The sequence below is a fragment of the Falco punctatus genome (assembly GCF_963210335.1).
Source record: "Falco punctatus genome assembly, chromosome: 7".
Lineage (NCBI taxonomy): Eukaryota > Metazoa > Chordata > Aves > Falconiformes > Falconidae > Falco > Falco punctatus.
The window spans coordinates 34,542,414-34,569,822 of NC_137587.1; the positions used below are offsets into that span (position 1 = coordinate 34,542,414).

The window sequence follows — 27,409 nt, forward strand, 5'->3', positions numbered from 1 at the left end:
TAGATTGTAGAGTCAGGGAGCCTGAGATCAGGAAGGGACCATCTGTAGGAGCTCTTCTGTAGCACAAACCACTTAGCTTCCCCTCCCGACTTCTGAGTTGAGCCAAATACTTTAAAGTCCAGAAGCAGTTCCTTTGAAATGAATTTCAATTACCCACCTGCTTTGAATCACAAGCCTGTTACATGGTTTGTTGGACCAGGGCCTCCAGGAAATCAGAATCTGGTCTCTGACACTCCAAATCTTTCCTGAGCTTTCCAATAATGGTTTGAATAACAATTCTCTCATTTAAGATTTGCATGCGTTTGCTAACAGGTTGGCTTGATAAAGAGTATCAGGACAGTGAACTGCCTGTATCTGTCAGCTCTTATCCTTAGACTGCAAATTGTGCAAAATTCTGCCTTTAACTGTGTATGACTTTGTCCCTAGCCAAGAAGGAGGAGCAGATGTTTAGGTGCAGTTACATTTTGGTGCTTCTCACACACACATACACAGTCTGTGGCCTAAATTCAGCTCCTGGTTAAATCAGTGTTCTCCCTGTTTGCATTGGCATCCAAGAAGCAAAGCACATCTTAGGTGCATACAGCACCCAGTGAAGTTCATGGGGATGGAAGGCAACACAAGAAGAGCAAAGCTCTTCTCACCCTCTGCAGAAAACTATGCCAATTACCCCAAACATAACATAATTTCATATCAGAAATATGACTCTTTGCAGCATTATTCTACCATTTTCTCTCAAGAGCCCTACTCATAAAATACTTAAAATTATATTTAAGTCCAAGGGATGTAAGCAGGGCTTGAACATCTACTTAGCATCACGCAGGTGCTCACATGGCATCCACAAACAAGAATTCTCTCCTGATTGACCCCCAATGAGAACCAACAGAAAATACGGCACAAACTCTATCATCTGCACTGAAGCTTCAACTCCTCACTCTTCTTTTTTCCCCTTCCCACCCCTCAATTTCAAAAAACCAGGAAAGACAAGATTTGGAGATCAAGTCAAATGTCCAATTTATTTTTATAACTTGAAACTGGAACAAACGTTGTTTTGAACGAGCGTACAAATGAAATGGTAGACACATGCTGAACTCAACATTGTGACAATAAGGGAAAAAAAAGAGGCCAAAAATCTTGTACAGAGAATAAAAGGAACAATAAATATTTCACTAAGCCATATTGAAATGACCTCCAGCCATCTCAACATTTTATCCATAATAAAAAAAAAAGTGCTCTCGTTTCTTAAACAGAGCACAAATACCAAGCAATAATAAATAGTTCCAAACTTGTAGTAAAAGACAAAACCTCCAAGTAAACAACAAAAGCTCATACAATAAGTAATAGAAAAAGGTAATAAAAATATTTTGCCTTGCCGGTACAAATGCAAACAACTTAAATCAACGTTACTTTGCTTTGCAGTTCTAAAATACAAAGAGCACCATAAAAATGAGTTTGCCTGTGATAAATAAAACCTTGGACTGTCTTTTACATAGGACTGGGATGAAATGCTGATTTTTTGACCCTTTCCTTAAAAATTGGTACTTTTCTTTCTAAAACCAGGTTCTCGGACCTGTCCTGTTGCCAAAGGAGTTGACTGGAGTTTTGCTCTGGACTTCAAAGGCAGCAGGACTAGGCACAATGAAAGTAATAAATTCAACCTTAAAATAATAATAAGAAACTACCTAAATTGTGAAAAAGAACTATGGCAGCATTCTAGCTATTTTATGTCTATGTTATATTGTGCTTATGGCCTAGTAAACTACAGTTCTTCTAAGCAAGAAGGAGAGCCATTTCATAATCACTACAGTCTGCAGAAACACAACCCTTGTGCTTTTGGGTGACTTATTATTAGTTTCAGTGATTTAAGTCACAAAATGAGACAACTGCTGGTGTTAGCTATCCTGGATAATTAAAAACAACAGAGAGACTGGAGCTCCTAAGCAACTTACACTAAAATGAAAAGTGAAATTCTTTCTTAAATCAGCAAATTGTGGACTGAAAATACATGGTTAACTCCCGATCTTCGTTACACTGATACATGTCCAAGGGATTCTGCTGAGTTTTGTGACGTGACTCTGGATTTACACAACTGTCAGAGATCTGAATTTTCACCAAAAAGTGAGAATGTTCCTTTAAGGGACCACATTCCAGCCTCAGCAATGCTGGAGTAACCCAGGACTGAGAGTGATGAATAATTCCTGATTTTTATCAGTTTAATTGAGATCCAGAATTTGTCCAGAAGTCTTAAGGGTATGTTGTTCAAGCCAGGAAGACATATAACTATCTGTTAGATAGCTGGACTGAATTCCCCCTGCTGTCACACCCATGCCTCTCCAATCGCTCCAGCAGTTCTGCACCGACGAAAGCAGCAGCAGGAATTTGACATGGCGATATTTTTTGTTGTTGTTTCTGTTTTAAGTTTTACCGTCATTTCCTGCAAGAGCAGTGAGCATTTTCTCCTCATCCCCTTCACTAGAGCATCAGTGCCTCTTCTGCCACCTGCCTTCCCCTCGACCCCAAAGGGAGAGAGAGCATGAGAGAGAGAGAGAAAGGACAGCAAAGAAGAGAGATATCGAAAGGCACAGGATTTCATCCCAGTCCCTCAAACATTCAGAAATTTATGGAATGTACAATTAGGAGCGAACAGCAGCAAAGCAGCTAATAACATGGACTGGCAAGACCTGTACACGGAGTAGGTCCTGTTCTGACAGGGAAGAGGAGGGCTGTGCCTGGACCAATTTTACTTTAACCTGGTTACAGCTGTACCAACAGCAGACCATTTTACCGGTTTGTGTCAACATGGATGCAACAGCTCTCAGATTTTGCTGTAAAACGACTTTCTTCCAGAGGGCAGTGGCAGGGTGTGGGGAGCAGTGAGTCGGGGGGGTGGCCAGGAGAGAGAAGATGCGTTGGACATCTTCTTGTTTGGAAGGGGGGGGAAAAAAAATCTCCTCTCTCTCTCTCAAATCTGTGGGGAAGCTGTGGGATGTCACCCCAGATACCTTTAAGGGAACGGAATTTCATTTCACAGGAATAAGCAATAACCATCCAGCCTGGTTCAACCATACCTGGTAAAACCTTGATGCAAGGGGTCCAGGCAGCTTTTAAGTTATTTAGAGCCCTGTGGGAACAGCACTTTTTTGTAGGCCATTTCTGACAAAAAAAAAATATATATACAACTAAAATTATTTGTGAACAACAACAACAAAAAAAAAATTAAAAATAAAAAAGCACTTAATTATTTTGTTTTGTTTCTTTTACTCAAAGGTCGTCTAACAACCCCCTTTTTTTCCTGTACAATAAGGACTTCACATACAAATTTTTTTTTTAATTTTTGCAATATTTTATCCTGCCAAATTAAAAAAATATATTATGGCAGCCTGTTTGTTTGTTTTTATTTTTATTTCCAAATTCACTAACAAAAAGGTACATTAAATCCCTTTAAAAGGACAAGCGTACAGTTAAAAAATTACAAGCTTCAGTAAAAATACAGCAAGTGCCTACATCATATGAATCAACCAATATCAATATCCATTCCAGACGGGGAAGGGAAGGGAGGAAGCGGAGAAAAAAAAGAGAAAAATAGGTACAGGTCAGAAACGTGATTTTTTTTCTGCAAAGCAATAACAATATTAAGCACTTTTTTCTACATACTTTTTCTACATGGTGTAGCAATCACCTTTTAATCCCCAAATACGAGGTTCTATACATTTTTTGAAATAAAAATTCAACACCCAAGGCAGAAAAAAATTTACTAAAACTCAAGACTTTACAGTTACAGTGACAAGAACAAATTTATAGACCCACCATTTAAATTTTACTGCAACATTTTCAAGGAAAAAAGAAATTTTTTTTTTTCTTTCTGGTTTTGTAAAATGCCCAGGCATTCTCCATTATTACAAATACTGGTCCACTTTTACAGTAATCAAGAAATTTTAATATATATAATATATACTAAAACCCCGTCACCAAAAGAAAACAATATACACATGGCCATTATGGCATTTTTTTTTTAATAACCTATTAAGCAAACTTTGAAAAAAAAAAGATTGCTCAAACACACATACACACAATTTCTTTTTTACCCTTGTATGTATTCAATACTGTAAACGTATTTTAAGACAGAGTGCACTAAATTTAACTTTTAAAAAAAATTAGCCATTGTTCCTGAATTGTTTTTTCTCATTCAATGATAACAACTTGTAATTTGTGTCATTTGAGTTTTAATTCAGCAGTAAATCATTTCCATTCCATTTCCTAAGCAGCGTTGTCCTGAAAAAAAAAAAAAGGCTGAGAATAATTCAGCTAATGGATGTCCGAAGTTGTGCTGGGTATACATCTTCATTTGATTGGGTCTTATGGCATTTTCATGTCCACTATCTTCAACCAGTAATTTTTTTTAAGTAAATGTGGCTCTTTTTTTCTAAAGAATGTACTTTTCTTGTTTTACTTTTTTTTTTTTAAAAGTCTTTCCATTTCACAAAAACATTTTGCATTTGTCTCAAGAGACTCAAATAGGAAGATCAGTTTTCAAGGCACTCACGTCAAATTGAATGGCAGTAGAAAAACTGTCCAATAAATTATTTTTATTTATTTTTCTTTATAGTGCCAGTATTGTGAATGCCATGCTTAGCAACACTGACACTTAATCTCAGCTGTTCCCTTACAGTTTAACCCACCTTTGGGCCAAGTAGAAGAATATGATGTAATTTCTTGTTGAGAAGCCATTTTTCTCTTAACCACAAACAAAAGCTTTAAAGTGCGGGTCAACATAATTAATATCTCTAACCATAATTTTCCACTGTTTGCTAATATTAGTCATAACAGGCTCTATAAAATTTGGAATTTGAAAGTCAAGCAGGTGCATTTTTCTTCTCTTCACTTTTTTCTGTCATAATGCTTTTGTCTGAATTCAGTTCCATTCTGTTCCTAATTAAGTCAAGGGAAAACTCTTACTGACTTCAGTAGGAGTGGAATCTTGCCAAGACAGGTAAATCAACTAGAATTTATTTTTCCCTTCCTTATAACAACATCATATAAGATATTTCTAATATTTCTGTTCATAAACCATATGCTTATAAGCTGAGGCTTTTCATTGAGAAATTCACACTTTCCCAACCCCACGTCATTATTTTAACTGCAGCAAATCTCGACTAAAGTAGATGTCCTGAAGCCAAATTTATGATGTTGCTGTTTAAAAAGAAAAAAATATGGCATTTGGCTCCTCCAAGGTTTGAAAATAATATTGCAATACTCAAGATGGTACTTTTTCTGTTTCTGGGAAAAGTCATGGGAGGGGAAGAGGGAGGGAAGGACACCCCAGAAAAATGACGAAGTGGCACCATTATGTTGGCAGAGTTCTTAACAACAAGAAGAAAGTATCCGATAGTAATGCACAATTAAGAATGTTTCTGTTTTTTGAATGTAGCTGCCTTCTGCACCTATGACATTTTGTTGCCCTAACTTTAGTGATGAAATTCATCCAGAAAAGGCCTCTCTATCATCAGCCACATTGTCAGTGCTCCATATTCGATCCAATTCCAAAACAAAGTGCTAATTTTAAAGATTGTTATCCGCTGTACAATTTTGTTTTCCCTAATATTCAAGGTTATTTAAGAAGAGGAAAGGGAAAAAAGAAAGGAAAGAAAAAAGAAATATTTCTGTTCAAATGCTGGCTTCTTCACAAGAAATTACACATGCTTAGCTTAAATTTCAACAAAGCAGCGGCCCAAAAATTATAATTTTAAAAGATATGTTTCTCCCCTACAATGCAAGTAATCTCAGGCTACGACTGGGTAAAATTAAAAAGGGATACCCAACAAAATTTTAAAAGAAATTTAAAGAGAAAGAATAAAAAAAAGTACCTGCACATGCCAAAAAATTACAAAAACCCAATAAATACAGAAATTATTGCACAGTTAAAAGGCTCCACAATTTTTACTGCCTTAATCAACCCTCGGGTTTAATAGAACTTTGTAGACACAGGTTACATTTAAGTGCCAAAGTCTGGCACCTACCATAGTTATGCTAAGTTATGTTTACGGAGGCAAGTTAGGTCATCTTTTCTCAGTTGGCAATAGTTAAACTGTACAAATAAAATGGTACCTAGACCCCTGAAATTTAACCTAGCGGGGGTGGGGAGGGGGTGAGGGGGTGGGGGGGCGGGGGGTGGGGGGCCTTAGCTTCTTTCTGCCTGCTCAATTTTGACGTCATTTGTCAGCAAATGTTCTCCATGCCACTTTTTCATGTGTTTCTCCAGGGTGCTGTAAACACTGAAGGGCATCTGGCAAATGTCGCAGCGGTAGACCTCCTTCCCTATCTGGCCATGCGTTTTCATATGGCGCGTCAGCTTACTGCTCTGGGCACATGCATAGTTGCAGAGCTCGCATTTGTAAGGCCGCTCTCCAGTGTGGCTCCGACGGTGCACCGTCAAATTGCTGCAGTTCTTAAAGACCTTGCCACAGTACTCACATGTATCGCTCCTGCGCCCTTCCTTCGAACTGGGTCGCCCGGGGCCGGGGCCGCTGATGTGGGGGGTGCTGCCTCCACTCGCTGTGCCGCTGCGCCCTGAGAGCCCCCCGTCCAGCATGTCCCCCGGCGGGGTGGAGAAACGCAGGCTCCCATTCTCCGACGAGTGCTCGGAAGAGGTCGCAAAGGGGGATTGTCGGGAGTCTGTGAATCCGAGGAACGGATCCTTCATGAAGTGCCGCGATGCTGCGTACCCTACCAGCCACTGGGAGTAAACGTTTTCGGAAGGTATTATTGTTGCTGGTGGCAAGTCCAAATCTTTCTCTACCTTTATTCGTTTAGAGGAATTGTTTAAACTGGGGCTCGTGATAGGCGTCGGCTTGCGGGGGAACAAGTTTGGGAAGGGTTCACCCGGGCCAAAGTTTCTTCCGTTGACTGTCCCTTCTTCAGTGCGGTCTAGCTCTCCTACCACTGAGTCTTCATCACCTGGATCTCTCTGGCAGAGATCTCGAGGACACAAGTCTCGCTGGTCAGAAGACCTTTTCATGAAGCTACTCCTCTTCTGTTTTTCAGCTAGCATGTCGTTGTATTGCTGGATGGCACCTAGACTTACATTCTCAATGACTTTTCCCAAGACAAGGGATTTCTCGTCCGGCAGCGACTTGGAGCCATTTTCTCGGTTACGACTCAGCTCCGAGTCCATACTGAAGCTCGACTCTGGCCGGCTCTCGTTTTCGAGCTCCTCTTCCTCCTCCTCCTCCTCTTCCTCTTCTTCATTGTCATGGCCCAGGGAAGGATCGCTCTCATTCCTGAAATCTGCCTCACTGGATTTCAGTCCCTCTCCAGTGAGCTCACTTGTGCCTGGCTCGGGGGAACTAGTGGTGGACAGTCCATCATCTGACCTGCCCGTCATGGAGCCAGCTTTATGCATATGCGTTTTCATGTGGCGTTTTAGTTTGCTGGCCTGGGAGCAAGCGTGGTCACAGAGCTGACACTTGTAGGGCTTTTCTCCTGTGTGACTGCGCCGGTGCACAATAAGGTTACTCTGGAACTTGAATGTTTTCCCACAAAATTCACAGGACTTGCTCTTGGCCTGAGGCTGGGGAGGCGTAGTGCTGCTGGGGGGCATGGGAGGCAGTGGTGGGGTGCTCAAAAAAGGTGATTTAGGACTCGGCTGGAAAGGATTCAATAGGCGATGCATAGGGTTGGTGCGACTGGGTGAGACTGGCGGAGGGGTGGAACTGTTTCCTGCCAGCTCTCGAAGCCTTCTGGAGAAATCCATCGCTGGGGACTCAATTGCCATGGGGTTTAAACGCATAACTCTGTCAAAGGCACTGGGATGCTGGGCAACTAACCCCATTTCTTCGGCACTAAGGCGATGTGGATCCAGATGATGACGAGGTGGTGGGCTGAACAGCGGAGGCGTGTTTGGGAGCCGACCCTCACCAAAGCCAGGGTGTTCGCGCAAGATGGGTCCTGTCATCCGCAAAAGATTGAAAGGGTTGTTGTCACCAAGGAAATTCATCAGCGGGGACTGTGCAACAGTCTCCGGTCCCAGAGGAGGAGGGATGGTGATGCGTGGAGTAAGGGAACTGTTTGAAGGGCTTGTTTCCAGGTAGATGCGGAATCCATGTGTGTTCTGGGCATGCTGAAGCAAGAACCAAGCGCTATTAAAAGGCTGCTTGCATGTTGTGCAAATATAGCTTGAAGGCTCATCTTTACCTATAAAAGAAAAACAGAAAGAACACTCAAAAAATAATACACGGAGAACATTTAAATACAGTTGGCATGAGCCTTATTTTGCTAACACATTTCCTCCTTGGCATTTCTGAAAGAAGGACTTAATTGCAATGTATTGACTGATATAAATTGTTGAACAGCACATTTACTCACCACATTTATTCACTTAACATGTATGACAAATATCACACATACGCATCAGTGCTATATACGTTTATATCCTCTAACTCGCAAATAAAACCTTCCTTTATGATGCATAAGGATCCAAATCCTTTCACGTGTTTATTCCACAAAAAGGAATTTGTTTCAAAAGATTTATGACTACAGACAAAAACCAAGGAAAATGCAGTGTGGTAGGTTTTACAAGGCACCTGCAAGGAGCTTCAGAGTCATTTTCTCTCTTTCATTTTATATTTTTATATACTTCATGCAGCAGTCCCCGGAGATCTTGCTGAATTTAATTTATACATGCTTCAGTCATGCCAGCCCTTCCATTTTTAAAATACTATGTAGGTATTTAGCTGCACAAGTCCTATTCAAGTCAACAGGAGCTTGGAAAACATACCCTTGCATAAACCACTTTGACATTCCTTTTGCCAAAACACCAAGAAGCCACTCAAATGAAACATCCGGTAATCAAAGCCGACAGCACAGTTGCAATTAACAGTAACAAATGTCGGGCCATGCTTGAACTGGGTCCCAAGAATTTCTGAGCCTGAGCCTGCCCTCCAATGCAGAAACACTCACCGGAGCCAAAAACATTGTTCTGTTTGCCTTTCTAGCCTCTTTGAACAACTGCATAAAGGTGGAAAGCATTCCTTTAACCTTGATTCAGCTTTACATAAAGAGCAGGTGTGGACAAGTCTGCACTACAGTCATAATTTGCTAACTAGAAAATTCCAGTCCTGGGCACAATATAAACTATGTGCTATCTTCAAAAAGCACTCCCCCCCCCCCAGCCACCTCCTTTTTTCAATGCCTCTGCAAGACTCTGATAAATTCATAAATATGTGTCAACCTGAAAATCGTGATCCAGGATTTTTGTTGTTGTTGTTGTTATTGTTGTTTTGTTAGGATTTTTTTTTTTTAATGAGGAGGAGGTTTCCTAAAATAACAACTACCTATTTTGGAAAATCTAAAATTAATTCCTTGTTTGTTTGTTTGTTTGTTTTTTTATGAAAGCACGTATTTTGGCTAGTGATGGCTCCACTACACCTAAAGGCACTAAACTTCCTGAAAGTTCAAAGCCTGAACCAAGCTTCCCGCCTGACCCATACCTGCATAATGACCTGAACGAAGCCTGATCCCAGCCCCTCCGCAGGAGCTGAGACCCGAAGCTGAACTACAGAGCCCTTTACCATATGGAGGGACTGCAATTCACGAAAGCCTCGTGTTTGAGCATGAAAATGAAAGAGTTTATATGGTGAACAGAACCATATTATCGAAACTACCTTTGTAAAGAGGAATGACTCACAGCAGTCAAAAAAAAAAAAAAAAACTAAACTCGGGCACACCAGGCGAAGCAGGATTGCTGCTGACTGAATTCCCCTCTTCTGGCTGTTGCACAAACGGCTGCTGCTAACAAAACCTACAAAACCTTAGACAAGGAGGCTAGAAGATTATCAGCCTACCTATCAGCCTGTCAGTCTATCTAATCTTATCACACAATGAACATCCACAAAAGCGTAAAGGAAAAAGCATCTATCAGATTGAGACTTATTTACAAAAGTAGGTGATAAATGTGGTGCAGCTCCTCATGCTTCTATTGATTTAATAGGGCTATTGCTGTGGATAGCAGCTTCAGACCCTGACTTTGGAGAAGCCGGCTCTCCACAGCCAAGAAAAAACGCACACAGCACATCAGGCATCTCCGCCTGGCTGACACGGCCCCTGTGCCCCAGCCCTGCATGCTGCATCGTACAGGACAGACCCAGCTGCTTTGATTAATCTCTAACAACCGCCATTGGAAAAAAAGCAAGTTTGGGAGCTGTATTCAGCTTGGAAAAAGTGCCCGTAACTGCTATTGACATTAATGAAAGCCACATACAAACACGGAAAGGAACTTATACATTACCTCTTAAAAATCTACTCAGCACTGAGGCAGTTAGGGAATTTTATGTCAGCTCTGCAGCCAAAGCAACAGTAAATGTTCCCATTATTACTTCAAATATTTAAATTTCTGTTTCTTACAGAAATATGATGAAAATGTCTAGACCTTTAACTTTTCTTGCACTGCAACATGTGTAGTATAAAAAGTGACAGAAATCACTGAAGCAGACTAAAGTATATAACATACTCTGTCAAAAGCTTTTTTTAACAATATGTTTTACCTCAGCTCACCCTAGAATAGATTTTAATAAAGCCCCTTCTGAAGTGTGATCTAATAGCAAATGAAGTGCAGTATCTTACAAGGTCATATATCTTCAAATTAAAGAGTGCTCTGCACCCTTCACCTTCATTTTATCCACTCTAATTAATCGATTTATTACCCACAGCTGTTCGATTCCTTTCATTTTTAAAGTCACAGCATGCATTCTTTTCTGTTGTGGGTTTTTTTTCTTTAAAAAAATAAAGTGTGTGAGCATGTGTGTGTGTGCATGCATTCTCCTTGCTTAGCTCAAGAGCTGACAGGAGGAAGAAAGCAGCTGTGTATTAGACGATGACGATGACAACAGCAACACGCTTACTTCAGCAAAGGCATATACGTAAGGAGAAAAATTCCTGAGTAGGCTGAGGATCAAGGCCAATCTAAAACTGAAATGGCTGATTAAAAAAATTACCCTCAAAATGGCAGCTGGCTGGATGCTTGCTACGACATGTTACATGGAACTGAGATGTTTTGTTTTGTTCTCCAAAACTTCACCTCCATGAAATTCAAGTGAGAAAAGCAAGTCTCCTTCCTTTTTCGTTTTCTCTCAAATGGAGCAAATTAGTGCTATTAGTGATCTAAGATTTACAAGCTAGTAGTCATAAAACAGTCTTCTTTTTTGTTTTGTTTAGCTTTTATGCTCCTTAACACTCCTTTTCAGGAGAACCCAACACGACAGCAAAATTGACTGCAGGCTACCTGGCTACCAATCTCTGCCTGCTTCACCAGTGTTCGTGTGTGCATGCCCATGTATATAGATATACATATTTTAACTTTCATAACCCTCAAAGACTCTCCCCAGACTCCCTGTTTTTAAAAAAAATTAAAAAAAAATTAAAATGTTCATTTCCATATTATCACTTCATGGTTATCTTGCCTAGAAGTTGCCCTGAGCACTGTAGATGCTCACTTTTAAGAACAGAACAATGTCAAAAAGTCTTTGAAGATCCACTCCGAACATTTTTATATTCAAAAACTTGCTAAATATTTTAAACATGCCCAGAAACAGCCACATATCGCTCAAGAATGATCCTTATATTTAATAATGCAGTGCACCTACACTATAAAACTCTTTGTTATAAGGCTACTTTTGATATATGGCTATCTTAATCCCTTGCCACCTGCACTGAAGTCTGCCTAAATACCCACTTTATGACAACTAGCTATATAGGCTTTGCCATATGCAGTCTTTATCACTTTAGCATGTGCTTGACTTTGAGCATGTGAGTAATCAACATCAGTGAAACTTAAGCATAGGCTGAAGTGCTCTGTTGGATGGTGATGAAATTATTCATGTGCTTAGAGTTAAGCACAAGCCAAGACTTCATTAATACCGTTCAATGAATTGCACATGGATTCAACCCTTCAGTCTGTAACTAGACATGATCTGGGGGGGCTGATGGCTCAAGGGTAATTTTTATCTTTACATTAGCTGGTAGATGTGGTGTAAGTACTGAGATGAGACACCCAGGCCACAAGCCCTGAGCAGTCAATAGTAGCTTCAAGGTTGCTCTAAAGCCAAACAAACACTGCCGCTAGCCTTCAGACACGAGCCAGGTTTGTAGGGCTGGATGCTACAGAGACACAGGTGTACGGGTTCAGAAATACTGATTTGAAGGCTAGGAAGGACCATGAAATTAAGAATGAGAGGACTAGGATAAACCTGAAGGGTTGTCCTTGTCCTATTGCTGACCCAAGGGATGTCCATATCTATGTATCTATTCGTATCTATCACAGATGCTCTATTACACTGCTTCAAATTCCACTTGGATAGTCTACTTCATTCCTTTTCTCATTTACTATCATGAAGGTTCACCAAATGCCTAATCTAAATCTTTCTTCCTGCAATTGAAGATCATAATATTTTGTCCTACCTATATGTACTTGAAAAATATAGGAAAAAACTTAGTCTGCACCTCACATGCAGATGTCTTTCAGCCCAGTGATTTGCAGTTGAACCACTTCATGCCTTTCAGCACCCCATTCTCCCAACTTGATTTAGAAATGTCAAGTGAGAGAGAATTCACTATGTATTGGAGTAGTCCGTGGCAATGGACTGTTTTCAGTATTTAAAAAAAAATGTTTTTTTCTTTCCTATTCAAATTGTTGAGTTCCACTGCTGACTATTAGATCTTGTTATGTTTTTATCTGGTAGAGTAAAAATATCTCTAGTATCTTCTCCCTAAGCAGGTAATTATAAACTATGAACTTATTGAACACTCTTGCCTTTTCTGCATATTCAGACAAAAGATGGTCTTTTCCAGAAATATTAAAATGTGTTCCCTCCATTACTGCATGACAGATTATGTTCCGTTCAAAATGTCAAAGCAATAATGAGCTTTCTCCTCTTTCATGAGCAGCAAAAAACAAAGCTAAATTTAGTTCCTGCCTCCCAAATTCTACCCTTACAGGGGGCAGTGAGAAGATAGGTCATTTTGCCCAGCCCAGCACAAAAGTAGCCTGGGTCTGTGGCCATTCATCCCACTGCACCAGGCAGCCTGAATCCCCTGACTTATCTGTCTTCTGCAGTCTGAGTTGCATCATTTAGTGATACGCAGATCTTCCTTGCCTAGCTGGTACATGACTTTCTATATACTCTGAATGCTGAGCGCCTTTGCCCTGGAGATAAAATTCCCTTAAAATATACTCAGTTATTCTGGATACCATCAAACAATAATCAGTGTGAGATAAGAACTGTTGAGAATTCATTATTTTCTGCTGGACTACAGTGACATCCAGTGCCTTATGAATCCTTCCCTCAGCATGCCTGAATAATTCCGTTAACTGTAACAGAGAACAAACTCCCCCCTGCCCCTTTTTAATCACCCACCCATAACCCCTGCCAAGACTGTGGTGAGGAGCTGCAGTCGGGTCCACATAACCACTGCCATTCTTTACCTCTAGCAATGCTTTCCAGATAAAGTTTCTGGTTCCCTTTACAAAGTTACAACAGAGGCAATAAAAATGTTAAGGAATTTTGATGCTGCTTTACTGCACCTTTAGAAGTTCAGGAAAAGTAGAAACTTGCAAGCTTTAAAGAAAGGACACCTTTTAATGTAGCACTCAGGAACAGACATGCATCGGGTTCCTACAGTCTTTCCACCAATGTTACTTTCTTCTCCACCACTCAGTTTTTAATGAACATTTTAAAAAATTACTCCTTGTTATTACGATGGTTACTCTAATAATGCCAATAAAGGTAGCGTGGATGCTCCATAAAAAACACACCTTTAATTGAATGATTATTAAATTAAAATGCCATAATTGAGAACACTAGTTTAACAAGTCTCCTTATAAGACCAGCTGACATTAAAGAGAAGGGCATTAAATACTGGAAAGATTTAGTGTTTCATAGTGAAGAAAATATATGGTTATATGTGGTTTGACAGGTCACCTAAACAAGGGCCAAATACTTTCCAGGTGCCTGCAGTGTGGATCTGCAGTATGAACTATATCGGTTCATACCCAATGCTTGACTGGGTATGCAAAATTATCTCTAATATAGGTATTTCTGCTGAAGAGGTTTTATAAGCCACATAACCACTTTAAATTATCCAAGTTAGCAAGAACATTTACCTACATACGTTTCTGATTGAATAAACATCCGCTGAGCACACACCCAGTATCATGAGTTTTACCCTCCCTGCACTCCCTGGGCTGTTTGGAAGTACTGCTACCTCCATTTCAGAGGGACTGGCAGCCTCAATAAAATGACAGAAATGTGAAGCAGGATCCAAGCCTGGGTGAGGATCAGAACTGCCAGTTCAATGTGAGTCACTAGTTTCAAACACCAAACGCAAAGGAACCATTTCTCTTTATACCTCTCTTCATTTTAATTTTGGTTTGATGGCAACATGAGTTGAAGATGTAAAACAAGTGCAACTCCTCTATCTATCTCCAGAGCTAACAAAGTGCATCCATCCCCACACTGCCTTGTCTAAAGAAAGGGCTCAAGAGAGTCTTGCAGCACATCTTGGTGAGGGTGATGGGGGCTACCACCAACAGTTTGTAAAATGAGCATCAACTGGCAACTAAAATTGGTGGTTTATGACTCAGCAAGACACCTGCAGTCTCACAACCTAAGCACCTCCAGTCTTCCACTCAGACTGTTCTCGTAAAGCTCAGCTGACAAGTGCATCTCAGTCAAGAAGAAGAGATGAAGGTTTAGGTATAAGAGCACAAGCATGAGGAGCCAAAGAGCCTGCCATCATCTGGAAATGGGGAATCTCAGGATGAGGTTGGTGAAAGGAAAGCACGTGACAGGAAAACAAAAATGAAATGTTTTTAAGAGGTGGATGGAAAAATAAGGGTGTCTGAAGAAAGGAAGGGAAGTAACTGAGAAGTGCAATGTGAATATTCCCGAGAGCATCTCCTACCTGTTGAAAGATCTACAGTAGCACTGGTTGACACCAGTATTAAAATATATCAATATTATACTACTATTAGTAATGCACTACTAATTCTTTCTATGCTAAAATGCCAAACTGTCTTTCATGGATTAAACACTGCACTGCTTTTGGGAGCCTAATTTATTTTCTGAAGCCATTTGTGCCTTTTAGCAGTGTTCCTTTTCTGTTAGGCAGGACTGCAAATTGTCCACTTATGATTCTTCTAATAATAAATGTATTTTTTGCCAAATGAACTATTTTATCATATGAGTGGAAAACCAAACAGATTAATTACCAATCACTTCGTTGAGAAGTCAAACTGTCATGCTACAGCCAATCCTTTTGTAATTCCAAGAACAAAGAGCATGGATCCTTGAAAGACTTAGAGATATCAGCCTGATACCTTTAAAATCATACTCTTAGCTAAACTCTGATTTGAATTACCCTGCTATGAATTCAAAGTGGCTCCAATAACTATCACTGCAGTCTTTGAATTTTTCCAGATAAGCTATGCCAGGTTATCACAAACAAGGATCTTAACTAGGCTTATATGAATATTCCAAGTTGTGATTTTTTTTTTCATTAAACTTTCCCCAGAAGCATTTTATATGTCCTCTCTGGCATTTATACTTACAAAAAAGGAGACCGCAGGCAGACTACAGCCATGCATAACACAAACAGATGCTTCCTTCTTCTTAATGGACACAGGCAACCTTTGGCTGAAGATGCAGCTTGTGTTCAATAGTCCCATTTTCTGTAAGACTTAATCATACCTCAGATCTGTACTGCCAGATTCAGATAAATGAGCCAAAAGCACAGCTCAGTTTAATTTCTAGTGCATTACAAAATGGCAATATTATATTTTTAGGTATAAAATGTCAATAGTCGTTTTGGGCGACTTCCTCCTGAATGTCCAGTTTCTCATTCCTTAAAAGAGCTTGTGGCTTACTGCAAGTTAATGTTCAGCCTACAGAAGTATAAGAAGTGCTTTTACTTAGCGCAGAAAAAGAAAGAAAAATATATAGCAAAAGCTGGAACTCATGACACAGGGATTTTGACCCAAAAGTCCTATTAAAATGGAAGATAAAAAACGTGTTTGTCATCTCTGAACACCTTCTTCTAATTGGTGTTCAATTCTAAAATACAAAGGCAATTTATAAAACAGAGAAAGAGAGAAGTGTGAAAAGTAAGGACCCAACAGGAAAATCAATATTAAAAGATCAATAGCGAATGAGTTAACTTTTAAATTAGCCCTTTGTGATATAACAGTTCCAATTGACTCCACCTTTAGCATCTAAACAGCTTTCTGTCTTTTAGTTAGTTTCTCTGAACACAAAACATCAGCTAGCAGATGGACAGGATGCTTTACAAACCTCCTGTATAAAATAACAAAAACTGTCAGTGAAAATGGGGAATGTAGTACTTGGGGGGGGAGTGGGGGGTGGAGTGGAGTAGGGATCAGGGGGAATGTACCCGCTCCTGAGATGAAAAGACCTTTGGACTACCCATGGCTGGTGTTTTAATATATAGGATCCCATTTACAGCATTCATTAAAAACCCTTGTACTGCTCAAGGACACTTTTAGGCCTTTTCTTTGCATAAGGTATTCAAATGCATTTGAAATAATGTCAGTCTCTTCTACAACATATGAGATATGCCAGCAGCTTCCCTTTAAATCGGTTTCCTGTAAGTAGTTTTGTTTGAAAACTGGCAAGTGCTAGGATTTTTTTTTTTTCCCACAGACTTTTCTAAGGTGCCATTTTCTCATCTTACAAACAAGAATTCTCAGTAATCTGAATAGGAACTTAAAGGAGGATACATAAAGGAAATTGTCCATGTCATATAATGGAAAAATAAAGAGTAAATTAGGAAACAATAAAAAAACCCAAAGGTTGAAAACAAATTTTCCTGTTTTTTTCCCCCGGAGTACTTCAGTCTGTTTTACTACAATTATTTCTTAAGGGTATTAGGTGTCTATTCATAGATAGTAAATGAAATAGCATTTTTGTTTTAATTCATTGTTTCTTTAACAAATGCTAACTCCCATCTCTGCTTCTTTAAATCCACAAAATCTCCACATTCAATCCTAAGAACTATTATAAAGGCTGTAAATCTTGTTTTAATGGAATGTACATTTAGCTATGAGGAGATAATTGACGTTATGGAGGGCCTAGATGCTGAATTATATAGGTTATCTAATACAAAGGGGACTCATTACTGAAGCACTACAAACAAGTAGTAATATATGTATATTGTTCTGAGTGGCGTTATAGCAAAAGTGTTCGGGTCTGCAGGGATTTATAAAACACAAGAAAACAGCAGACATGCACTTGTAAATTTGTCTCATTTGTCTCTGAAGTTAAAGGTTATTCCCTTGATCTGAATTTGTAATAAAAACATGCTAGACTAAGGTTTGTAGGGAATGTTTGAATATGTAAATTGTGTATAATGATAGGCAATTATAGGGTAAAAACTGGACCTTATGAATGTTACAGAATTGCATGGAGCATCAAAGTATTTTCCTTCAGATGAAATATTTATCTTTTATGCATGTTATAAGCACTTTTTCAAAGGTATTCAGCAACCTATTTGAGTGGAGAGTTGACAAAAATCAAACCATTACAACCGACTAAGACTGTGGGCTTATGCACAGGAGAAGCCACAGCTTTTTACAGAATATACATAATAAATCTCTTGAACTAATGGTTCCGGAGATGGATCCTCAAGGACAAGTTCCACTGATTTTCACTCCCTTAGATGAAAGCTGGTCAGATGTTTCTGGATTTTTTTTTTAAGAAGATGTGGGGATGGAAGTGTGGGGAGGGAGACCGGGGAGAATAACTAGGTAAGAATGTGAATTTTCTTGGACTGATTCAATGAAGCCCCATTTCCCCCTTCAGTTCATTGGCTGCTGTTTCCAGGGAGTAATATTTAAAAAAAAAAAAAAAAAAAAAACGAAAGAAAGAAAGGATGCTGCATCGAGATAGAAAGGAGTAAAGCTGAGAGATGATACTGTAGTTTATGCTACTGAAGATAAGGTTTTCTCCTTCTCTGAGCACGACAGTCTGTTCAGGTTAACCAACTGCAGTGTTAGAATAACTCCAGCCGACTTGTCACAGAGTACAAAAGTCATCAGCAACTGAATGTTCTTTTCTGCACCGCAATTAAGACGAATCAATACGACGTGCCACAAATGGTATTTTACTCTCAATAAGAACTCGGGCTGAGTTTATTCAGAATATTTTAGCGCTTCCCCAGGGGATTTTGGTCCGACGCAGATGGCAAATAAAGTACTCAGCCTAGGGCTAGAGCACATTATGCTAATTCTAATGTCAGATGTACTTTAATATACAGCTCTATTTAATCACCCCATTATTTCACATTTCCATATGAAAAACCTGCGGCACTTCTGCAGAGCTTTCACTCTGCGACAATGCCAGCTTCCTTCAACTAGCTCACTGCGAAAGAGAAAAGAAGACTGGTCATTCTCGCCAGTCAAAATGTTACAGTTTCAAAGTTTCAGTATTCCTGAATTTAAAGTGGGTCTTCCAGTGCAATTAGCAAATCGCTCAGCTAGAATGCTGATATGTACAAAATGCTAAGGAGGTGTGACTGAAAAAAAATAAAAATAATAGCCCTCCCTCTCCACTTCATCCGCTCGCACACACAGGCATAGGCAGGCACGTATCCCAAATCTGCTTGCAGAACAGTAATAATAAAAATAATGAAAATATTTTCACAGTGCAAGTCAACCAATATTCTCAACACTTGTCACCAAAACACTGCTATTCCCGGCTGCACGGCTTCCGTTACTTAGAAGAACAGACATGGCTGGCACAGCTGCCAACCTACAGATGTCTCCAAATAAAACCTTCCTTGTGTATCAATAATTTTTGCCTGCAACAAACAACACCTCTAATTAGGTTTAGGAGCCACACACCTTCAGCATGGGCCACTATCCAAATTACCTCCAAATTTACCTTGATGCCTCATCTCTGGCGACCACAGAATTTGAACCTATGGACTTGAAGGTAAAATGATTCAAAACTGGATTTACATTGAAAGGAACGAAGGAAAAACTTTGCTGTGGAGCTGTTTTTCAAGCCGTGCAGGCTCTTGACATGCAGACAGGGAAAGCAGCAGCAATCCTCAGAGCACCTCTTCAGCATCCAAGCTTTGCCATCAGAGTAATTCTGTGACGGACCCTTAATTCAGCAGTCATGTACAGTCACTAGTGAAATGAGTTTCACGGTCTCAACAAAATCTTTCTTCAGTTTGGCATAATGGGGGGGTCTGTGCCAACAAGTACTGCACATCAGGGGGAGCCACGTCAGGATTGAATGATACTGAGCTGCTATTAGAGGAATGTACAAAGCTTAAGTCGACGATTTTTTTAATCATTGCAGTAAACCTACAATATGAAATATTCAAAAAAACAAAAGATCTCTTTAGAAAAAGACCTACTTTTTACTCATCCAATCACCCAATCTGCATCCTTTATAAATTGTTCAGCAATGCGTGCAGCAGCCAGCACCTGGGGCCAGATCTCACCTGGTTTCACTGCTACACATCAACATTTAAAGATACAGAACTGCACTGCTGTGCCTTGACGTAGCATATGCCACAACTTCCATGTCCTAATTTGAACACAGCAGATGATATCACTCACATTCAAGGCAGAAATGCTTACATTTTAAGCTTCCTTTTATTTTTATATATATACATATATGTGTGTGTATATATATGTGTGTGTGTGTGTGTGTGTGTATACATGTATGATTTGCTCCCTGTAAGACTGGCTATGAATACAGCACTATGCACAAAGGAGAAGGGGGGCTGAGTACACGTCAGAGATCCGTCCTTCTCCAGCTATTCCAACTAGACCTTCAAAAACACAATTCTGTCTTCGGAGAAGAGTATACAACAGTTTCACCCTGCTGGAAGTTTTGCCTGAATGGTAAATACAGCACAAATTAATTTAGTAAATTAGAGCAACTTTAAGATTTGTTTAAAGCAGGGAGTATCTCACTCTGAAAATGAGCAGTTATATTCAAAAAAAGAAGAGGAAATGAATGTTTAATATCCCAATACAAATGTCATTTAAGTCAACAGAAATCTTTCCACTAGCTTCAATGGGCTCTGGATGAGGGTATTCTTCCACATTGGGATTTGTTAGTCTCAAGACACTGTCTTCAAGGTAGGGATAAATCCAGTTTGTGGTGGTGTAGTTAAAAGAGAGCTGAGTTCACAACAGCTATAAGCCTAAAGAACTGAGCTGTAAATATTTTAAAGAAATAAATGGAGACATATCTGGTAAAGTATCTTTTGTACGTTTAGTTAAAACAGTTAAAATTTGAGAAATACATAAACTGAAATTAATCCTTGGCAATTCTGTTGCTTTTTCTTAAGCTGATATTATGTTGATGTGGGGAAGTAAAAAAGGATAATAATATTCTCCATAGATCTATCCTACTTCTTTAGCTCACTTTAGATAAACCGACTGCATTCTTAAACTCTGTTATTAAAAATTCTTTGAAAAAAATTGTAGCTGAGACTAGCAAAACATTTAAAAAAAAAAAATCATATTTATTCTTGGCAATAAACAAATTTGTGGAATCCCATTCAACTTCCATCATTCAAATTTTTTTTGAATGCCAGTATGTCTGCAGAAACATCTTACACTAAAGGGTTCCTACAGGACTCAAAAGTCCTGTAAAGGAAAATCCCAGACTGGGTGAACAAAGAAGCAAAACAAACACAAGCTTTAAAAGCCTAAATATTGGGGGGTGGGGTGGGGTGGGGTGGGGGGTGTGTGCACGCACAAGGGAAGGAGAAATGTATAAGATACTTTAGATGAAAAATAAAACTCATCAATTACAGAAACAGGGATCTTGGGGGTTGCTCTAGATTAAGCAGTTAAATTGCAATCTATGACTATGAAGTTGCAAAAGATGAATCTCCAATCATACTTCCTGAAGTGCAAAGATAAAAATACAATTTTTGCTCCTTAAATAGGTGGTCTTTTATGCCACTGTAATACTGCAGAAAATAATGCCAGTGTTGGCTTAAAAGAAGATCCTAAAAACTTCCTATTTTATTTCTATACAATCCAGACTGATCACCTAATAGAACCATAATTAAACAATGCTAAGCATCTGAACCCCTTTGAGAATGTGCTGCTGAAATATATTTTTAGAACAATCACTGTAGTAATTCTTCTTAGTTGTAGAAACACTCCAAATCAGAAAGTCAATTTTTCCTCTATTTGCAGAAGTGTGCTGGTTTTCACTGGAAAGGCGCCTGTGTTTTGTTTGGCTGCTGTTCATATACTGCCTTGGCAGGATTTCCTTGGATTGCTTACAGTGAATATTGCTCTTGCATACAGTAGCACTCCCATTTTAACCGTCCCAGCCACACGTTTTCTAATAACACACGAAGAGCTGCAAAATCCCTATAAGCACAGCTCTTTAAAGCAGCAACAGAAGGGGGTGGGGGTGGAGGACCAGAGTGGGGGGAGGCTCTGCCTGTTCAAAATCCAGCGCTGCAAACGGAGGGTACTCCTTTTAAAAACAACCAATGCGAATTATGTTTAAGGAGCAGCTTTCCAGGAAAAGAAAAAAACATCTCCAACAACAGGACCTGATTCAGCTGATTCACTGAATCTGATCCGCACTGGCTGAGCTATGAGCATCACCAAACTGGGTCCAAGTACTGTTTATTTTCTTTTTTGAAAATTTTTTCCCGACCCTCTGAAGGGGGGTGCAGACAACTTAATAATTCCTGGCATCACCTTGCACGTTTGAGACCCTGCACCTAAGCCTGTGTTCCTCATGCATCCCAATTTTCCACCCCATCAGGGGGATGTTGGGGTACATGGGGAACACAGGGCTCCACTGTGGGAATCAAACGGGCAGGCAAGATGAAAGAGGAGGACATCTATCTCACTGAAATAGTCGCAGGAAACAAATGCAGCATTTCCACCTACGGCTGAGAGAGAGAGAAAGCCAATAACAAAACCGTTATTCAGCTCCGTGCCCTTTACAAATAGGACTGACTTGTTAGTGGACAGCTGCGGCTCAGCCCCCCTCCATGCCATTCCAACTTGCTGCCTTTGCCACCCTGCTTTTGGAGATCGACAGCAATTTGCATCTCCATGCATCTCATTTCTCGTTAAGTAAGTTGATTAATCTGGGCGAGGGAAGTTGTCATTCAAAAAAACAGAAATTTCCACTGGCATTATTTCTGCCTTTCAAAATTCACCGACCTCCCCCCCACCGGTCCAGCCCCCACTTCACACCTCTCTTTCTCCCTGTCCCTTTCTCCCCCCTTACCGCTCCCTCCCTCCCTCTCCCTCTTTCTCTCTGTTGTTTACAAAGGTTTCATTATGTTTTCAACTAATCAGAAAGGCCTACTAATACACAATTAACATGTGACTATAAAAAAAATAGCTTCCAGAAGAAGGAAAAGTAATTAAGTAGAGAATGCTTTTCAGTAAGTGCTCACTTTAACCCATAGTCAGAGAACAGAGTCTAGGTTAGTCCACAATGGATGGAACAGATGCCAAGGGCAAAATGTTAAAAGCAAATAAAAAAGGACATTATTTTCTCTGGGAATAATAACTATCAATGCCACAAAAATGAACATCACACTGCAGTTGTTTTTATCTGACCTCCTCCTCTTTCCTCCACTTTTCTAAAGTGCCTTTTCTGTGTTTCATTAAAATAAATACAAAAATAAAGGTATCATTTATTGTATCCTTGCTTCCAAGGTGACAGGAAAACAAGTGTCCTGGTTTCAGCTAGGATAGAGTTAATCTTCTTTCTAGTAGCTGGTACAGTGCTGTATTTTGGATTTCGGACGTGTAACACACCGATGTTTTAGTTGCTGCTGAGCAGTGCTTACACTAAGTCAAGGACTTTTCAGCTTCTCATGCTGCTCTGCCAGCAAGCAGGCTGGGTGTGCACAAGAAGCTGGGAGGGGACACAGCCACGACAGCTGACCCCAACTGACCAAAGGGGTATTCCAGACCATATGAGGTCATGGTCAGCAAAATAGGGGGAGGTTTCCAGGGAGCTGTTGGTAGGGAACAAGCTGGGCATCAGTTGGTTGGTGGTGAGCACTGATTTTCATTTCCATCCCTTCTTTTTCTTGGGTTTTATTTCTCTCTCTCTTTGTTATTTTCTATTATTATTATTATTATTATTATTATTATTATTATTATTATTATTAAACTGTCTTTATCTCAACCCATGTGTTTTCTTCCTTTCACCCTTCCAATCCTCTCTCCCATCCCACCAAGGGGGACTGGGCAAGTGGTTGCATGTAAAAAGATTGTACTCTAAAATATTTTAAGGCTGAATGTACACATAAAATAAGCTCCCAGAAAAGTTGGTAGGAACTCTGCCCAGGCAGTGACAATGGATGTTGAACCCTCTGCAAATTGTGCTGTCTTATCACACAACAAATAAGAACTACAGCAGACAGTTTGAAAGGTTGTAGCTTTTGCAGCACTTCAGTTGTTAACTTCGCATCTATCTGCTGACACTGTCCTCGGCCTGAGAGCTGCCACACAGGTTGGCAGCCTTACAATACTAGCATATATATAACATACACCATATATGTGTGTGTATATATTGCAGGGGGCTTGAACCGCCTTTTTTTTTTATCGAGGGATTATCAAAATATATGTCCAAATGCTGCCTTTGTTCTTGACGCATTCAGCCAACCTCGACAGCAAAAATGGTTCCCTTTGGAAAAATATATATTCCTCTCAATGTCTGTCCTTGGAATGGAGCATTTGGGCTATTTTTTATTTCTGTTCCCCTCCCTCAAATGAATTCTGAAACAAACAGACACTTAGCTGTGTATTTTGAAAAACAAATTTTGCAAGGACCTCAGTGTCTTCAGCAAGACTCTAAATACCACTTTGGTCCCACTGAAATCAACGGGGAGATGAGGGGTGTTGGGAGGAACAGGTCCTCCCAAGTCACAAAGGACCACATGCAGTAACAGCTCCTTTTCCTTACATCCCTACCCCCCACCCCATGAATTTATATTCCAAACTGTGTATCACATACAAAGTATTTTTTACTATCCAAAATCCCATTAGTTTCATTGGCACTTTAGGTAATAAGATTTGCATGGTAAAAATTCCATTTCTATTAGATTGGGTCCATAGGACTCACCAGCCTGATATGATTGTCAGAGGAAAGGGAGGATGTGTGGGTTTGTTACAATATGAGGATTTGTCCACACAGAATTTGGCACCAGTTTAATCAAAAGGACTCACTTTAACCAGTGCAAACCCCAGCGTAGCCTCTATTTCTGTCAGCTTAAAACTGGCTACATCAGGAAATTTCTCACTGTGATTTTATATAGGTATGCTAAAACAGGTCAGCTAAACTGGGGTGGCAATCAGTTGAAGCAGTCTATACCCTGAAGTATGCTGGATTATCTGTCTGAAAGACCCCTTTAGTTAAAGTAGTGGAAAAGGGTGTTTAGGCCAGACCCAAATGCTGCATTGGCTTCACACAGGAAGCCTGTAAGAGAAATGATGGCATCCTGGGCTGGACTCTTGACGTCTCTTTCAGGCCAGAGTGAAATCAGTGAGATCCCATCAGCCAGACGCAACTGCTCTTGCTCATATAGGAACATAAAATAACTGGGTCACGCCAACAGGCAGGACCCCGTTTTCAACCATGGCTGCCAGCAGAAGCTTAGAGAAAGAGCATGTGAATCAAGGTAAGAAAAGATTCAACCCCATCCAGACCTGTCAGCCCCAAGAAAACAATGGGTTAGAGTCTTTCAATGCCAGGGGTTGATTCAGACTGGGTTAGCATTTTCGGTAACCACCCACCAAGCATTCCTGATTTTACCTAGCCCTTTTCTGAAGCCGTTTGTTACTTTCAGACCCTGTGACATCCTGTGGCTATGAGTTCTACACCTCCATTTGGTGTGAGCAAAAAACGACATCAACTTTAAGTCTGCTGCCTGACTCACAGGGCATTTAATGGAGACACGCGCACTGCCAAATGCAACCCGAGTGTGTCACAGCAGCATACCACGGCAAAATGCTCCCTAGCAATACAGACAGCAAAATCATCCTCAGCTTTTACAGAATTCTTACTTCAGCCAAATCCTTACCAGTTCCACAGGAGACTGACTGCTAACCAACAGCAGATGGAAAACCAGGACTGGGCACAAGTCAGGTATGGCAGCTCTTTCCCAAACCATCCCTTCGTTAGTTTGCTCTTGATTTCTGATCAACTGTGTAGTTTCTTGTTCTGTTCCTAGTCTAGGTTTAATATCTAATCTAGGTTTAAATGCCTCAAACAAAGGAAATGTAGTCACCAAATGCTAGGAGATGGGTTTATAAGTACTTTACTGAAGCTTGGCATTTTTCCACCTCTTAAGAACACTCTACAACCTGAAAATCAGTCACGGTCTGGAAGTTTTTCCTAATGCTTGTTTCACACATAGGTCAGTTTACCTCTTATTCATAGCTGTAGCTCTCATTCTGAAAATGCACCTGGACCGTAGCATCAAGCCAGTACTGAAGCCCCATTGGCTTCACGGGCTTCATAACGTCACCTCAAGCCTTCTGGAAATGGGGTCTGGAGGGGCTGTCTCACTACTGAATCACCCCCAATGTTCCTAGTTACTTGAATCATATTTCCTGTACTTGCTCCTTATTTAACTTGCTCGTATATTTTTAGTTCTTTTCATCTTTCCCTATGAAACGATCCTGCCAACATTTTCATAATTTTTGTTGTTCTTCTGTGAATTACCTCCAATTTGACAACACCCTCCAATTAGCAAGGTGCACAGAATTATACACAGTCTTGGGTCAGTGTTCTGTGGAAAAATAGTTTCCCATTTACTCTTGCTGTGTATCAGACTCTTACTTCAAGAGCATCCTGGGATGGTCAAACTGAGGACTGAATTTGGCCCAGGTGCATAACAAAGGCTGACTGAAGTGTACAAATTGAGAAGTAAAGGTATTTTCCACAGCTCGCTGTCATTGTCCCTGGATCAAGCAGTGATCAAGAGCATTCCCTCCTCTACAACCCCTGAGACCAGCAGACGAAGCTGAGTGACAAAGGGATTAATTGACAACCTTCACTTTGGACTGTTTTGCCTTTATCAATCTCAGGCAGATGCTTAACTCTACAGAGAAGTTATTTTCTAACCAAAACATCATGGCACACCAGATTTGAAAAAAAATGCAATTGAGGGATATGGGATGCAAAGCAGCAAGAAGGGCCCCAGACATGTACAGAGCAGACAGCAATCAGGCTGACTTATAGCTGGAGTTTGGCGGGAGGCTCCAGATAAGCATCCAGGAGTGTCTGACAGGGGACAGATAGTGAGGATGCCAAGGAATTGTTTGGGGGATCCCACTCGGGTATAACAAGAAGTAATGGGATTTAATTGGGCCGTTGACAGTGTAGGCTGATTATCAGCAAAATGTTTCCTAACTCTGAGAACAGCAAATCCTTAAGAGAAGCAAGCCCCAAGCCAGCAGCATCTCAGACAAGGAGGAGCATTTGAGAGTAGACAACAAAAATACAATGTCACATTGCCAGAGTCAGGGCAGCATTCTGAAACAGGCATTTTCTGCTTTCTAAATTTATGACCGTGATTCACAAAAATGAATCGGGTTGCTCCAAGTACCCCATTTAGAAACACTGGACTCTGCACAAGCTGCACACACCCCCTGCAACCTCAATGGAGTCTGTGCCGTATGGCAGCCCTGGTGCGCTCCAGAAATGAGTGTTATCAATATCAGTCACCAAGAGATCAGGTCAAAACTGTTAATATTTCATCAGTCACGCGAACTGCATCTCTTTCTCAACACACACCTACGGATTTATTATCAGGGTACTTCAGCTGTTTTGTATTTTTACATAAAGCTGATTCACATACTTTAACACTCATTTTATAATTAAAAACATATGATGGTAAAAGGTTTTTTCCTAACTCGTTATGAAATATATATGATATATATTTATAAATCACATGTTATCATCTTTTTAGATCTAATGATGTGTGCGGTCTCAGATGAGATGACCTGTTATTCAGGCTAATTGATTCCGTTTCATATGTACAAGCACAAGGTATTTTTATCTAACCTTGGTCATTTGGCTGTATCCATAAAATATGTTCTTTGGGTTTTGCTTGGAGGGGGGGATGGGAAGGAAACAAGATTGAACACTTGAGTCAATATTTATCCCTTTGTCAAGATGGATGAGGAATGGATAAATCTGGTGTATATGCTTTGTCTACTGAACTTGGCAACGTGGACTCTGCTCAGCAAACCCGTCAGAGTCAACAAATACTCTCCCAATTAACTAACAGGGAATGCTAGGTACCAGACAAACAGAGAAGTCCTGATTGCTTCAGTGAATAACATGAACTTTCACGATGACAACATGAGCAGCCCTATGCA

The 27,409-nt window shown here is 40.2% G+C and overlaps 1 protein-coding gene across 5 annotated transcripts in view; it reads right to left on the reverse strand.

Annotated features, from left to right (window-relative positions):
• Positions 1 to 994: 994 nt before the first annotated feature.
• The window catches only part of BCL11B (BCL11 transcription factor B), a 96,836-nt gene continuing 70,421 nt past the window's right edge, over positions 995 to 27,409 (reverse strand). For all 5 annotated transcript variants that reach the window (XM_080396130.1, XM_080396131.1, XM_080396133.1 and 2 more), the window contains one exon: positions 995 to 8,187. In XM_080396130.1, the coding sequence (XP_080252256.1) occupies positions 6,176 to 8,187 (2,012 nt within the window). In that variant the 3' untranslated portion in view covers positions 995 to 6,175. The remainder of the gene's footprint in view (positions 8,188 to 27,409) is intronic.